This window comes from Chiloscyllium plagiosum, chromosome 10 (genome assembly GCF_004010195.1).
Source record: "Chiloscyllium plagiosum isolate BGI_BamShark_2017 chromosome 10, ASM401019v2, whole genome shotgun sequence".
Classification (NCBI taxonomy): domain Eukaryota; kingdom Metazoa; phylum Chordata; class Chondrichthyes; order Orectolobiformes; family Hemiscylliidae; genus Chiloscyllium; species Chiloscyllium plagiosum.
In genome coordinates this window covers 90,417,576-90,432,571 of record NC_057719.1, presented here as the reverse complement: position 1 = coordinate 90,432,571, position 14,996 = coordinate 90,417,576, and the positions used below count along the sequence as shown (strand labels likewise).

The 14,996-nt window shown below is 42.3% G+C and overlaps 1 protein-coding gene across 5 annotated transcripts in view; it reads left to right on the top strand.

Moving 5' to 3' along the window:
- Positions 1-4,190: 4,190 nt before the first annotated feature.
- numb (NUMB endocytic adaptor protein) overlaps positions 4,191-14,996 on the top strand; it is a 167,286-nt gene continuing 156,480 nt past the window's right edge. For 4 of the 5 annotated variants that reach the window (XM_043698381.1, XM_043698377.1, XM_043698380.1 and 1 more), the window contains exon 1: positions 13,241-13,307. In XM_043698381.1, the coding sequence (XP_043554316.1) occupies positions 13,268-13,307 (40 nt within the window). In that variant the 5' untranslated portion in view covers positions 13,241-13,267. Of the gene's footprint in view, positions 4,256-13,240; positions 13,308-14,996 lie in introns of those variants that run through there. The other variant, XM_043698378.1, reaches the window with a different exon arrangement.

Below are 14,996 nucleotides of genomic sequence, written 5' to 3'. Positions count from 1 at the left end.
ACCTTAAAAGTTTGCCCCCTTGTGATGCCGATTTCCACACTGAGAAAAAGTCTCTGACTCTTCACTCTATCTATGCCTCTCAACATGTTGTACGCTTCTAACAAGTCACTGCTCAATCTTTTCTCCAATGAGCTGAAAATGTGTTGCTGGAAAAGCGCAGCAGGTCAGGCAGCATCCAAGGAACAGGAGAATCGACGTTTCGGGCATAAGCCCTTCTTCAGGAAAAGGGTTTATGCCCGAAACATCGATTCTCCTGTTCCTTGGATGCTGCCTGACCTGCGCTTTTCCAGCAACACATTTTCAGCTCTGATCTCCAGCATCTGCAGTCCTCACTTTCTCCTTTTCTCCAAAGAGAAAAGTCCTAGCTCCCTTAATCTTTCTTCATAAAACATGCCCTCCAGTCTAGACAGCATCCTGGTAAAAATCCTCTGCACCCTCTCTAAAGCTTGATTATACTTCCTATAATGAGGCGACCAGAACTGAATATAACTTTCCAAGTGTGGCCTAACCAGGGCTCTTTTGAGCTGCAGCATAACCTTGCACCTCTTAAACTCAATTCCTCTGCTAATGAAAGCCAACACACCATCTGTCGTCTGAACAACCCTATAAACATGAGTGGCAACTTTGAGGGATTTGTGGGCTTGGACCCCAAGATCCAAGTGGGCGGCACGGTGGCACAGTGTGGGCAGCACGGTGGCACAGTGGTTAGCACTGCTGCCTCACAGCGCCAGAGACCCGGGTTCAATTCCCGACTCAGGCGACTGACTGTGTGGAGTTTGCACATTCTCCCCGTGTCTGCGTGGGTTTCCTCCGGGTGCTCCGGTTTCCTCCCACAGTCCAAAGATGTGCAGGTCAGGTGAATTGGCCATGCTAAATTGCCCGTAGTGTTAGGTAAAGGGATAAATGTAGGGATATGGGTGGGTTACGCTTCGGCGGGTCGGTGTGGACTTGTTGGGCCGAAGGGCCTGTTTCCACACTGTAAGTAATCTAATCTAATCTAAAAAAGTAATCTAATCTAATCCCTCGTTCCTCCATAATACCAAGGATTCTGCCTTTAACCCTGTATTTTGTAATCAAATTCAACCTTCCAAAATGAATTGCTTCACGCTTTTCTGGGTTGAACTCTATCTGCCACTTAACAGCCCAGTTCTGCATCCTGTCAATGTCCCATGACAACCTACAACAGCCCTCCACACTATCCACAACTCCACTAACCTTTGTATCATCGGCAAACTTACTAACCCACCCTTCACATTCCTCATCCAGATTATTTATCAAAATCACCAAGAGCAGAGGTCCCAGAACAGGATCCCTGTGGAACACCACTGGCTACCGAGCTCCAGGCTGAATGATTACCATCCTCTGTCTTCACTGGGCTCGACAATTCTGTATCTAGACAGCCAAATTTCCCTGTATCCCAATCCTCCTCACTTTGTAAATGAGCCTACCATGGGGAACCTTATCAAAGGCCTTGCTAAAATCCATGTACACCCTAGCCACTGCTCTACCTTCATCACCGTGTTTTGTCACATTCTCAAAGAATGCCTTATGAGGCATGACCTGGTTTTCACAAAGCCATGCTGACTATTTCTAATCAAACTATGCTTTTCTAAATAATTATAAATTCTGTCTCTCAGAATCCTGTCCAAAACTTTGCCCACCACAGATGTAAAGATTGACTGATCTGTAATTCCCAGGATTATCCCTATTCCCTTTCTTGAAAAAGGGAATAACATATGCCATCCAACCAATCATCTGGCACTACTCCAGTGGACAGTGAGGACGTAAAGATCATCACCAAAGGCGCAGCAATCTCTTCCCTCACTTCCTGTAGTAACCTTGGGTCTATCCCATCTGGCCCGAGGACTTATTTAGCCTTACGTTTATGAAAGTTTCCAGCACATACTTGTCCTGAACATCAACCTGTTCGAGCATATCCGCCTGTTCATGCTGTCCTCAGAAATGTCAATGTCCATCTCAGCAGTGAATACTGAAGCAAAGTACAGTATACATTAAGGGCCTCTCCTACATCCTCCGACTGCAGGCACAAGTTGCCTCCACTATCCCTAATTGGCCCTACCCTCACTCTGGCCATCCTCTTGTTCCTCTCAAAAGTGTAGAATGCCTTCAGGTTTTCCTTAATCCTATCCACTAACGCTTTTTCATTTCCCTTCGAGCTCTTTAAGTCCATTTTTCAGTTCCTTCCTGGCTACCATGTAACCCTCTAGATCCCTGTCTGATCCTTTTCTCCTCAAACTTAAGTAAGCTTCCTTCTTCCTCTTGACTAGACATTCCACCTCCCTTGTCACCCAAGGTTCCTTCACCCAGCCATCCCTTCTTTGCCTCAGTGCTGGATAGGTTTGTCCCCACTATCAGCAAGTCCTCCCCAAATAACCTCCACATTTCTGTTGTGCATTTTCCTGAGAACATCTGTTCCCAATTTAGGCACCCCAGTTCCTGCCTCATAGCATTGTAATTCCCCTTCCCCCAATTAAATACCATACTGTCTGCACCAATCCCCCTCTGGATATAGTAAAAGTCAGGGAGTTGTGATCACTATCACTGAAATGCTGTCCCCATTGAGAGATCTGACTCCTGGCCTGGTTCGTTACCAAGCACCAAATCCAATATGGCCTCCCCTCTAGTTGGCGTATCTACATACTGGACATATCTGATTAAAAACTGCTGCATCCAATGGGTGAGAAGGAAGATGGATAGCAAGGGTTAAGGCAGGGCAGAGCGGGAGGTCTGGACCTTGGATGAGTTGGTGGGTGGGGAGGTTTGTAAGCTGGTGAATTCTATGTTAAGGTCGTATGGTTGTCAGCTCCCATAACGAAGCTGAGGTGTGCCTCCTCCAGTTTGCATGTGGCCTTGTTTTGACAGTGGAAGAGACTCAGGCTGGACATGTTGGGGGAGTGGGAGGGGGAGTTCAAATGGCTGGCAACCAGAAGGTGGACTTGGTTGGAGTGTACAGACCATCGATGTTACCTGAACAGGATCCCGAGTTTGCGCTCGGTCTCTCCGATGTAGAGAAGACCACAGCAAGAGCAACGGATGCAATAAATCAGGTTAGAGGAAATGCAGGAGTGGAATGATTCTTTGGGGCTTTGGATGGAGCCGTGGTGATTCTGCACCTGGATGGTTTTAGTCTCCTTATCTGAGTTAGCATGTACGTGTCATAGAGGGAGGGCAACATAATGTCAGAGACTAATCCCTGCGTTAGCTATATTGAATGAAGAAGAGGGATAGACCAGATTGATTCTGTATTCTTTTGGGTTTTGAGGAATGAGTTAATCAGATTACAATTTGCAAAAAATGTTTCCAGGATGTAACAGAATGGATATGGATAGGATGTTTACTTTGACTGGTGAGTATTGAGCCAGAGGAACAAGTCTCAGAAAAGGGAGTAGGCCATTTAAGACTGAGATGTAGAAGTCTGCCTCGGAGTGTATTGAATCTTTAGAATTCTGTACCCCAGAAGGCTGTGGAGAGTCATTTTGCAGGTTCAACATGGAAGAAAATTTCTGGAGACTGATGATACCAAGGGGTGCAGGAATAATGAAGGTCTGGATTGTAGATGATCACATGATATAGAATGATGGCTCAATGGGCTGACTGGCCTACATCTATGCCTGTCTATAATTAACTAAATGTTTATGAAAATGTATATGATTGGCTGTAGTTTGATCCTACATTGAGTGGCATTCATGATTTGTAATATGTATGCTATCGTTGGGACAGACTCTTTCAGCCTTTCCTGAAATCAAAATATTGCAGCTGAACCCTGACTAGCCTTCTCCCAGCACACACAAATGGCAGAGGATTATAAATGTCACAGGTGCCTTTGTTGAATGTTTATTTTGTTTCTTTTCTCCTCCTCCCCCACCTCCAACCTCACACCCAACACATGACTTAGAGAATTCTTGTTTTGCAGGGGCACCAAGTTGCGTGCATCAGAATATTTTGCAATTGTGGTTTATTTCAGTTAAATTCACTGCTGGTCATCATGAAAATTGCTTAGTAATTTCACAACCTGAAATGTGATCTTTCTGTTGTAGTAAATATAGAACCATTACATCATCAGCCTGCTATGCACTTTATTTTAAACCATTTCCTGCTAACTGTTAATTTAGCAGTTCTGATTCCATGAATGCTTCCACAGTTTAAATTGTTCTCCAGTTTGTCATGAAGTGCGTCACAGAACGAAATTGTCTTGCGTTCATTTGATTCACCTCTTCACTGAAGGCTTCATGTTGTAAGTTCAGAGTTTGTCATGTGGCAGTTGGTGTGATGTTTGTTTTCTTTAAATGTCTTGGTTGTTGAATCTTTAGAGTTGTAAAATGGGTCATAAAATTAGTCTCTACTATAGATCCAATATCCTCTTTATACTGAAGTGGGTAAAACATCAGTGCTTAGATAGAAAACTTTCTTTACTGTGTTGCTTTGCTTTAAACATAAGTTGAGTATATTCCACTCTCTGCTGTGGAATTGATATCATTTACATTGAAACAGTCTGTACTTGCATAGTTGAATTTGCTTTAAAAATAAGGCTTGGTGACATGGGAATTCAAAAAGGAACTCCTGAACTGTCAGTCTTTGCTACATTTCCGTACTCTGTTGCCATCAGTGTTGAAGGTGCTTTCAGAAACTACATTGTCAGATTAGCTGCTGGTATATTGGTACCAGTGGAGAAGTTACAGCTCCTGATGTGTGATCCCTGTACAGTTGAGGACAAAGTCACTGCAACACACTTGCTTAATTCTGAGGTAACCTGGTTGTAAGAGATCCAAATGTCAGGAGCTCAAGATATATCTCAAAGCAACATACAAGCAACTAAATTGAAGCCATCAGAAATTGTGCAGCACTTTCGATTTGTCGGGAAAAAGGAATCCTGTATTTTGAGAACCTGTCAGCAGTAAATTCCTGATCAATATTTTGCATCAGTGTTCATAGTGGAAATTACGAAATAATCCCAAAAGGGGGAAAGAAAATGGACAGAATAACTACTGCTGGAGAATAAGTGCTAGAATGCCCAATAAGTCACCTGGACCTGATGTAATGCATCCTAGAATATTGAAAGAAGTAGCTACAGAGATAATGGATACAATAATCCTTAGATTCCAGAGGATTGGAAAATTGCCAATGTAAAATCCTCTCTTTTTTTAAGAAAGGAAAGGAGAGAGAAAAACAGCTATTAGCCAATTAGACGCGTTTAAGATCATGAGAGGCATGGATAGGATGAATGCGCTCACTGTTTTTTTTTCCCCAGGGTTGGGGAATCGAGAACTATAGGGCATCAGTTTAAGTTGGAGGAGAATGAATAAATGGAAATCTGAAAGGCTTTTTTTTTTACACAGTGGTATGCATATGGAATGATCAACCAGCAGGAGTGGCAGAGGCGGGTGTATTAACAACATTTAAAGGGCGTTTGGACAAATACATAGATAGGAAAGGTTTAGAAGGATATGGGCCAAGTGCAGGGAAATGGGGTTAGCGTTGATAGATATTTTGGGCCAAAGGTCCTGTCTCCATGCTATAGGACTCTATGACTCCTAAACGTTAGGGAGGCCTTGCTGAAACTGTACAAGTTACTTATCAGATCACATTTGCAATACGGTGAACATTTTTGGGCCTCTTATCCAAGGAAAAATATATTTACCTTTTTGGAGTCAATCAGCCAAGATTTATGAAGCAAGATTTATGGAGTGTCTTATAAGGAGAAGATAAATAAGTTGGGCCTGAACTCAGTGGAGTTTAAAGAAAAGACAGCTGATCTTATTGAAACAAACAGGATTCTTAGCAGACTTGACAAGGTAGACACAGAGGTTGTCTCCCCTTGTGGGAGAGTCTATGATCAGATAGTCTAATCTCAGAATAAGGGATCATAAGTTTAAGTTGGAAGTGAGATTTTTTTTCTGAGAGCTGTTAATCTACTGCATTCTTTCCTGCAGCAGGCTGAAGAAGTTGGGTCACTAAGTATATTCAAGATTGAGGTACAGATTTTAAATCCGTAAAGGAATAAGGGTTATGGGGAAAAGGCTCAGGAAAGTGCCATTGAAGATCATTAAAACAACCATGACCTCGTTGTATGGTGTCACAGATTTGATAAGCCGAATGGACTACTTCTGCTTTTACATCTTAGATTGTTAAAAGCGAAGGATGTCAAAGGGTGAGTAGAGGATGACAGTATTGTTTTGAAGTAGAGGATCGGCATAATCATGTTGAATAGTGGGCCAAATGGCCAGCTCTTATAATTTGTAATTTTTTTTGGAGTAAGAATATTTATAATCAGGCAGGGAAAGAGTTAAGTTGTGAAATGAGGTTCAGCTAAGCACGACTCAGATCAGATAATAACTTGTAGTTAACAATGGGGTGCTAGAGGCAAGGGTAATGGGTTAACAAGGTGGAAAAGCATTCATAATGTAGAGCCATTTGACAATATTGGAAGCATTCACTATGCAATGTCAGCTAACAAGGGGAAAAGTATCCATTGTATGAGGCAAGGGTAATGTGTTAACAAGGTGGAAAAGCATTCATTATGTAGAGCCATTTGACAATATTGGGAGCATTCACTATGCAATGTCAGCTAACAAGGGGAAAAGTATCCATTGTATGAATACAGTTAACAAGGTTAAGAATATGCATTGTGTAACAGTAAAGGGCTTGGTCTCTGCTGTTGATACTTGTGGATTGTAATGGTCACCCAATTAATATGTATGTTGCCTTATCTGGATGCTCCTCCCTGTAAAATGACTATATAGTTCATTGAGAAATTGTTCTTCCAGAGAAGACCGAGGACTCGTGTCACTGTGCGTGTGGGCAATTGTTCTCTCGCCCTCCAAGGCCTGAAATAAAGATGAAGGAGTAAAACTATGCCGGGGGAACCGGGACGAAAGGAGAATACCCTATCAAATCTCCTCTTGGCCAGCTCCTTCTATTTTGTATCTTTCTGGAGAATACCTATCAAATCTCATCTCGATCTTCTCTAAGGGGGAAACAATCTCGGCTTCTGCAATCTTCCCACAAAACTGTAGATCTTTATCTTTGGAAACATAACTGTGAATTTTTGTCTGTTCTTTCGAAGCCTTCACATCTTCCTAAAGTGTGGTGGCCTAGAATTGGACATAAATAGTCTTGTTAAAAACTTAACTCATAGCTTATAGAAAGGTTTCTGATGGATTCCTTGCCTTTCCATTTCAGTCTTTATTTATAAAACATAGGAACATCCCTAGATGTTTTGTTTAACCACTGTGCCAATCTGTGCTGTCTTTTTGCACACTTTATAAATATCCCAAGATCTTTTTCTTCTTGTAGCCTATATTTTTTTATTCACCCTCTAATTTCTACTGGAGCATAATTACATCAGTCACTTTGACCTACTTGTCTGGAGTTGATTATTCCAGCGCTGTTCTGGCTTCCCACTTCCTTCTTAGATAAATGTCAACTTGTCTAAAACTCTGTTGCCCGTCTCTTGTTACAAATGTCATTTATCCATCACCTCTTTGCTTGCTCATCTTCCTTGGCCTCTGTCTCTCAATGCCTCAATTTAAAGATGCCCTAATGCTCATCTCAAATCCCCTTCCATTGCCTTACCTGTAAGGATGAAGAGAAAAGAACTTGCTTAAATTAGGTAAAACTATAATTGGAATTATAAACAACTGCGATAGTGAAATATATGCATCCTCGTTTCAGTAAGACAGGAGTGTAACAACTGACACTTAGACAATGCGGTTAATATACAAGAATTTAACAGCAATATCCATTTTTAAAAAAACTTGAAAGACATTTTTGATACTATGTGGTAATGGGGAAAATCGTACAAGGTAACAAAAATCTTGGTTAAAAACTTGTTACTTTGGAGCATCTTGAAATAGAAGAGCCAGGTGTTCATAGGGAAATCTTTAGCTAATGTTTTGGAGAATTGCAGCTGAACTGATTGAAATTGGCATTGTGCAAGAGACCAAACCCAAGATGGTGACTGAGTAGGATTCCTGAACTGGAGCTCGTTCTGCTCCATCCATTTCTTTTCTTTTATTCTGTCCTTTCGTATTTCTTTTCCTTTCTCTTTTACCTGCTATCCTTGGGCAGCATTGGTGATGTCTGGGGTGAAATCCAGCATAGGCTCAAGCTCTGGGCCTCAAGGTGAAGCCTAGCACAGTTTGGGTTAGAAGGACTGTTATTCTGAGCTCTTATTTCTCTATCTTTAAATTTTTTTCTGGACTTTTAATTTTCCTAATTTTAAAAACTTTTTCCTCCAGAATTTGTATTGAACAACCTGTATCTAAGGTAGGGCCATAAATGGTGACTTGTAAACTTTTCACTCTACTCATGTGAGCACATGACAAGAAAACCAATTCATTAAGATCAGAATTCGAGAAAGCTGCATACGTTTGCTTGACTGTTTCAGAAATCACCTAAGATTGATGCCCTTTGGCATTGTTCTGGAGTTGACTTTTCCCAGGAAGTTTCAATTTCATTGTATTCATGAATTCAGTTGAGATTTTATGACAAATGGACAGCTTCATGGCCATATTTTATTTATAGTTTTTTTTTGTTTGCAACTGAAGCAAGTTCTTAATCTGTTATAGCTCCTTGTAGTCCATTTGATGAGCACTTTGCCCAAGGGCAGCTCTTTGACTGTGCTGATGCTTTTTTTTTTGTCAGTGGTAGTTTGTCATTGGCTTCTACTGTCAGGGGCAGAGCCAGGAGACAGGTGCCAAGTCTACCTTAGCTTGAATAGAAGTTAAATCTATGCAGTTGGGAATGTTAGAAACTGTAGACTAGCTGTCTGGCTAACTGTACCAGTGTGATTTCCTGTTCTCTGGAGTATTTGTCCATGCCTCTAACGTTCTAGATCAGTTACATGATCCTGATGTCACCATTCCCCATACTGAACAACGTTTGCAGGAAATGTTAAACCAACATTATGTTAATGAACTACCCACCAGAAAGAGCAGGCTATTTTCATCTAAATTACAAAAGCTATGAATTCTGGAGCTGCTTTAAAACTCAAAAAGCAAAACTCAGCCCTCTGTTAAAAAGAGCTTTGAGTTATGGAATTATACTTCTGATCTCATACCTGGAATGTGTCAATGGCTTATGGAGTTAAGACTTGTAGTATCTTGAACTACAGTGTTAGACTTAATATTTTAACCATGTGTTGAATTCATCAAGTGCAGTCCTGTTCATAGACATGCAAATCTGTCTCACGCAAATGAATTGACGCAATTCTGCAGAAGTGTAGCTATGTAGAACCATTTCAACCAATCATAGAGTCCCAACAGACCATTCAACACATTGAGTCCACACCGACTGTTGTTAGTGATTCTGTAAGGTAGGATTATATGTGTTTGGAGAGGCAAGGAATGCTTGGGGGTAGTCAGCATGGTTTTGCAAGGGAAATCATGCCTCACAAACTTGATTGTATTTTTTGAGGAAGTAACCAAGAAGATTGAGGAAAAGCAGTAGATGTTGTTTATTTGGGGTTTTGTAAAACCTTTGACAATGTTCTGCATGGTAGACTAATTATTAAAATTACATCATTTGATTCAGGGTGAGCGTGCCAATTGGATACAAAATTGGCTTAATGGCAGGAACAGGACATGGTGGTGGAGGGTTGTCTTTCAGACTGGAAGCCTGTGACCAGAGATGTTCCACAGGGACTGGTGCTGCGTCCACTTTTGTTTCTTATTCATATTAATGATTTAGATGAGAATATAGAAGGCATAGTTAGTAAGTTTGTGGATGACACAAAAATGAATGGTGTACTGGCAGTGAAGAAGGTTCTCTAGGATTAGAAAGAGATCTTGATCAATTGGGTCAATGGGCTGTAGAGTGGCAGATTGAGCTTAATCTGGATAAATGTGAAATTATTGTATTTTGGTAAAGCAAACAAGGGGAAGACTTATACAATTCAAAGCAGTGCCCTAGGTAGTGTAGAACAGAAACAACGCTGGGTAGAAATACATAATTCTTTTGAAATTTGCTTAACATATAGAAATGGAGGTTAAAAAGGTGTTTAGCACGCTTGCCTTTATTGCACAGCCCTTTGATTGGGATTGCATTGGGATGTTATGTTAAGGTTGTACAAGACATTGGTGAGGCCTCTTGTGGAGTACTGTGTCCAGTTCTGGCCACCCTGTCATAGGAAGAGGAGAGGGCTCAGAAGAAATTTACTCGGATGTTGCCAGGAATTGAGGGTTAGTGGTTATAAGAGGAGGCTGGGATTTCTTTCCCTGGAGAATAGGAGGTTGAGGTGGTAGAGGTTTATAAAACCATGAGGTGTACAGAAAGTGAATGCTAGGTGTCTTTTCCTGGGGGATTTTCAAGACTAGGGGGCATAATTTTAAGGTGAAGGGATAAATATTTAAACAAGACGCGAGGGAAAATTTTTGTTTTTTTACAGTGTGGTTTGTGTGTGGAATGAACTTGCAGAGGTGAATGGTGGATGCAGGTACAGTTCCAACATTTAAAAGACATTTGGATAAGAAAGGAGGGATCTGGGCCAAGCACAAGCAGATGGAACTAATTTAGTTTGGGATTATGGTCGACATGGACTCGTTGGACTGAATGGTCTGTTTCTTTGCAGAATGACTCTGACCCCTCTGAAGAGCATTCCACCGAGACCCACCCTTCTATTCTTGCTTTTCATATGGCTAATCTACCTAGCCTACACTACAGACACAATGGGCAATTTAGCATGGCCAGTCCACCGAATCTGTACATTTTTGAAGTATGGAAGGAAACCAGAGCACCCGGAGGAAATCCTGCAGTCTAGAGGAGAATGTGCAAATTCCACACAGACAGTCGCATAAGTTGGAATCGAACCTGGGTCCGTGGCGCTGTGCTAGCCACAAATACATTTGATGTGTAAAAATCAAATGGTTAGTCAAAACTTGAACTCAAGACTAGAAATTCAAGGCATAATTTAGATACGTACTACTCCAGACAAAGAGAATTCTGTGTTGGAGTGTAGTAATTATTCCATTGACATCTTGCAGTCATGATACAGATGGAGTTTCAAGATGAGCTGAATTGCTTTCTGAAGTTAAAACTGAACTGGTTCCAATTTCAGTTTGAATGCACTCAGCACATGTGATGATGAATTAAAATGCTGGTATGGATATTGCAGGCCAGTACTTGAATAAGAGCAACAATATGTTCCTTGTCCCATTCTCTGTTTTTAACCAGCAAATAGGCACTTATTTAGATCCCAGCCTTAGATTGTACTGAGGCCAAGATGCTGCTACAAACAGAAGAATTATTGGGGAAATATGGACTGTTGCTATTATTCAGAGACAAAAAGAACTGCAGATGTTTGAACCCAAAGTAGATCAGCAGAAGGATGGAAAAACTCCTAGCCAGGTAGCATACATGGAGAAGTTGACGTCCTGGGTATAACCCTCCTTCAGGAATGGAGATGGGGTTAAGGGGAACTGCACATAAAGAGAGGGGTAGAGTGATGAGGTAGTGAAGATGAACACAGGGGGTGGATACAACCTGGTTGGTTGACGGGAGAGATGGATCTGGTTGGTGGTGGAATAGAAGGGAATAGGCAGGACTGGAAAGGGAGATGGGGGATAGCAAGGTAGGTTATTTGAACTTAATGTCGAGTCCTCCGGACTGCAGGCTGTCCAGGCAGAAGGTAAGGGCTTTTGCCCAAAACATTGATTCTCCTGCTCCTTGGATGCTGCCTGAGTGGCTATGCTTTTCCAGCACTACACTCTTCGACTCTGATCTCCAGCATCTGCAGTCCTCACCTTCTCCTCGAAGATAAGATGTTGTTCATTCAAGCCTGACCTCCCAGTCACCACCCATTTCAATTCTCCTTCTCACGCCTCCTCCAATATGCCCATCCTCAGCCTCCTCCATTCCCACAGTGAATCAGACCGCAAATTGAAGAACAACACCTTATCTTCCACCTGAGCAGCCTACATCCCGAAACACTCAATATTGAGTTCTCCAATTTCAAGTAAGTTTCCTATCCATCCCTTGACTCCCTTTTCAGCCCCACCTCCTCCCTTCTATTCCACCAGCTGACTCTTCCCTCCAGCTTCCAACCAGATCCATCTTTCCCTTCGACTGATCAGGTCATACCCACCATTTGTGTTCACCTATCACTACCGCACCATTCTCCCCCCAACCACCAAATCTGCAGTTCTCCCTATCCCAACTCAATTCCTGAAGAAGGGTTATACCCGAAATATTGAATTCTCCATCTCCTGATGCTGCCTGGCTTGCTGTGTTCTGTCAGCCTCCTGCTTGTCTATTGTTGCTGTTATTCAAGCAAGAATAAACTTTCTCTTTTACCTCCAGCCCATGATGCCATCATATCACAAAGATTAATCTGATTTGAGAGCGATCAAGTGCATTGTTGTATGGAACTATTCTGCACTCCTCCTCTCCATACTCACTTCCAAGTATTATGCCATGCTGTGATGATGACTAGTCCTAAGTGCTATTTAGTATCTCACCTGGGAGTCCATTGTTTACGTAAAATGAGACCATGAAAGTCACCATGCTTATTTGAGCTTCATTGTGACATGGTCATTCCTGCGTTTTTCCAATCAGTATGGATAATGATAGAATGGAAACCTAAGGTTGAATCTTTTACTTCCTTCAGGTTCCCACAAACTAACATGACTATATTGAAAACAAAAAATGCTGAAAAATCACAGTGAGTTCGGCAGCATTCACGGACAGAGCAAGCTAACGTTTTGAGTCTAGATGACTCTTCATCAGAGCTAATGTGAAGTGTGGATGGGGTAGATTTCATGCAATAATTTGGAGGTGGCGTGCTGGGGGAGAAAGGGTGCTGATAATGCAGATTAAACGATTGGAATGTGAGAATGGCAGAACAATGGTCTGTCCAACTGCCAAGCTAGAAAGAACAGATTGCCCCCACCAGTGGGACCAGGGGGAGAGATGACATGGTGACATAGTCAAAAAAGGGAGGAAATCTGAAGGTGCTGAACTCGATATTAAGTGCAGAGAGTTGTACAGTGCCTCATCTGAAGATGAGATGTTGTTCCTCCAGTTTGTGCTGTCATTCACTGGAATATTGAAGCAAGCTGGGGACAGACAAGTGGGTATGTAAGCAGGATGCTGTTTGAAATGACTGACTACAGGAAGGTCAGGGTCACACTTGCACACAGACCAGAGGTGTTCTGCAAAGTGGTCATCCAGTCTACATTTGCTTTCTCCAATATAGGGTGGGCTACATTGGATGCAATGAACGCATAGACCAGATTGGAGGTGGTACGGTGAAATGCTGTTTAACCTGGAAAAACTGTTTAGGCTGTTGGATGGTGAGTCAGGAAAAGGAGAAGGTATTGAATTTTCTGTGGTTGCATTGGAAGGAGGGGTGGTGTTGGTGATCATCTATGAATGGACTAGTATGTACTGGAGGAAATGGTCCCTGAGAAATGCAGATTGGGGAGTAAGGGGAAGATGTGTTTGGTGGTAGTGTTCTGTGGGAGATATCTGAAATGGGCGAGGATGATCTTGAAGTGCAGACCCATTATTCCTGCCCCACAGAACTTATTTCCTCCTTTCCTGATATGATTTTCTATACTTTTGTCCAGTCCCTTGCCACTTACATCTGTAATTTGTCTGATGCTTTACATCAGTTTCAGAACTTTTAGTTTACAGATACCTGCCACACTGCACAATGGATGTTCAATCCCTTTACGTGCCTATCTCTTATCAGGATGGTCTCAGGTCTCGGTGCTGCTTCCTCGAGAGAAGGTCTGAAACATCTCCATCCAACACCACCCTCCTCTGCTAGGTGAGCTTCTCTTCACCTTGAACACTTCTCCTTTAAAGTCTCTCACTTTTTTTAGATCAACGATGTGGACATGGGTATGTGCAGGGCCCCAATTATGTCTGTTTCTTTGTGGGCTAGTGGATCATTCCCTGTTCCAATATTACTTGGGCTATGCATATGCATGCACATGATTCTTTTTCTGGTGCATTGATTCTGTTTCCCTCTCTTGCCTGGAATAGGAAAATGTTTAAAATCAATTTTGCTTCCAATATCCACTCTGTCCTCACCTGATCCATCTTTAACTCCTCCCTTCCCATACATGACATTTCAGTTTCCATTTCTGGAGATTGGCTGGCCACTGATATCCATTGCAAACCCACCGACTCCCACAGCTACTGTAGCTAGACAGCCCTCACACCCTTCTTCCTGCAAGGAGTCCATCCCATTCTCCCAGTTGCTCCTTCTCTATAGGGAACCCCAGAAATGTCCGGCTTTTTTTCCACTACCGAGTGTTCCCTGCTACTGTAGTTGAGGACCCTCAGCCGGGTCTGACCCATTGCCCCCATTTCTGCCCTCATTGCCTCCCTCCCACAACACTGATAGGGTCCCCCACTCGATACTTTCCACCCCACCGACTGCTGCATCTGAAGGATCATAAACCCCCATTTTTCACCACCTCCAGTGGGATTCCACATTCAGATGCATATTCTGCTCCCCTCCCTTGTGTTATGGACCAGGCCAGACTCCTCAAAACATTTCAAGAAGATAACCCAGACCCTAACTTTGCATTTGTTTTAAGCAAGTGCGCAGTGCATGTTTCAGGAGAAAATCAGCTGGTCAAACCACTTAGTTTTAAACAAAATGGAATTTATTGACATGATTACTGAATGAAACACACAGAATATAAAAGAGAATATACCAAATAACTTATCTGAAAACCCAACAGACTGTCCCAACTTAATGATGCAGTTCCAAATTACTTATAAGAATCCCCATAAACACCCTTTGGCACAAAAGGTCAAATCAAACAAGATCTTACAGGCTTGAAGTGAGAGAGAGAGAGAGAGAGAGCGACTCCAGCAGCCTTTTCTTCTCTCACACATCCACACTCACTGCTGCATTAAACCAAACCCTTAAAAAAAGCTGCTAGAACTGGCCACTCCCCTTTTATGATACAAGGATTTTTCAAAACCTGAAAGCCCCCTGCCTGTTGGCTGTAAACAAAGTGGCC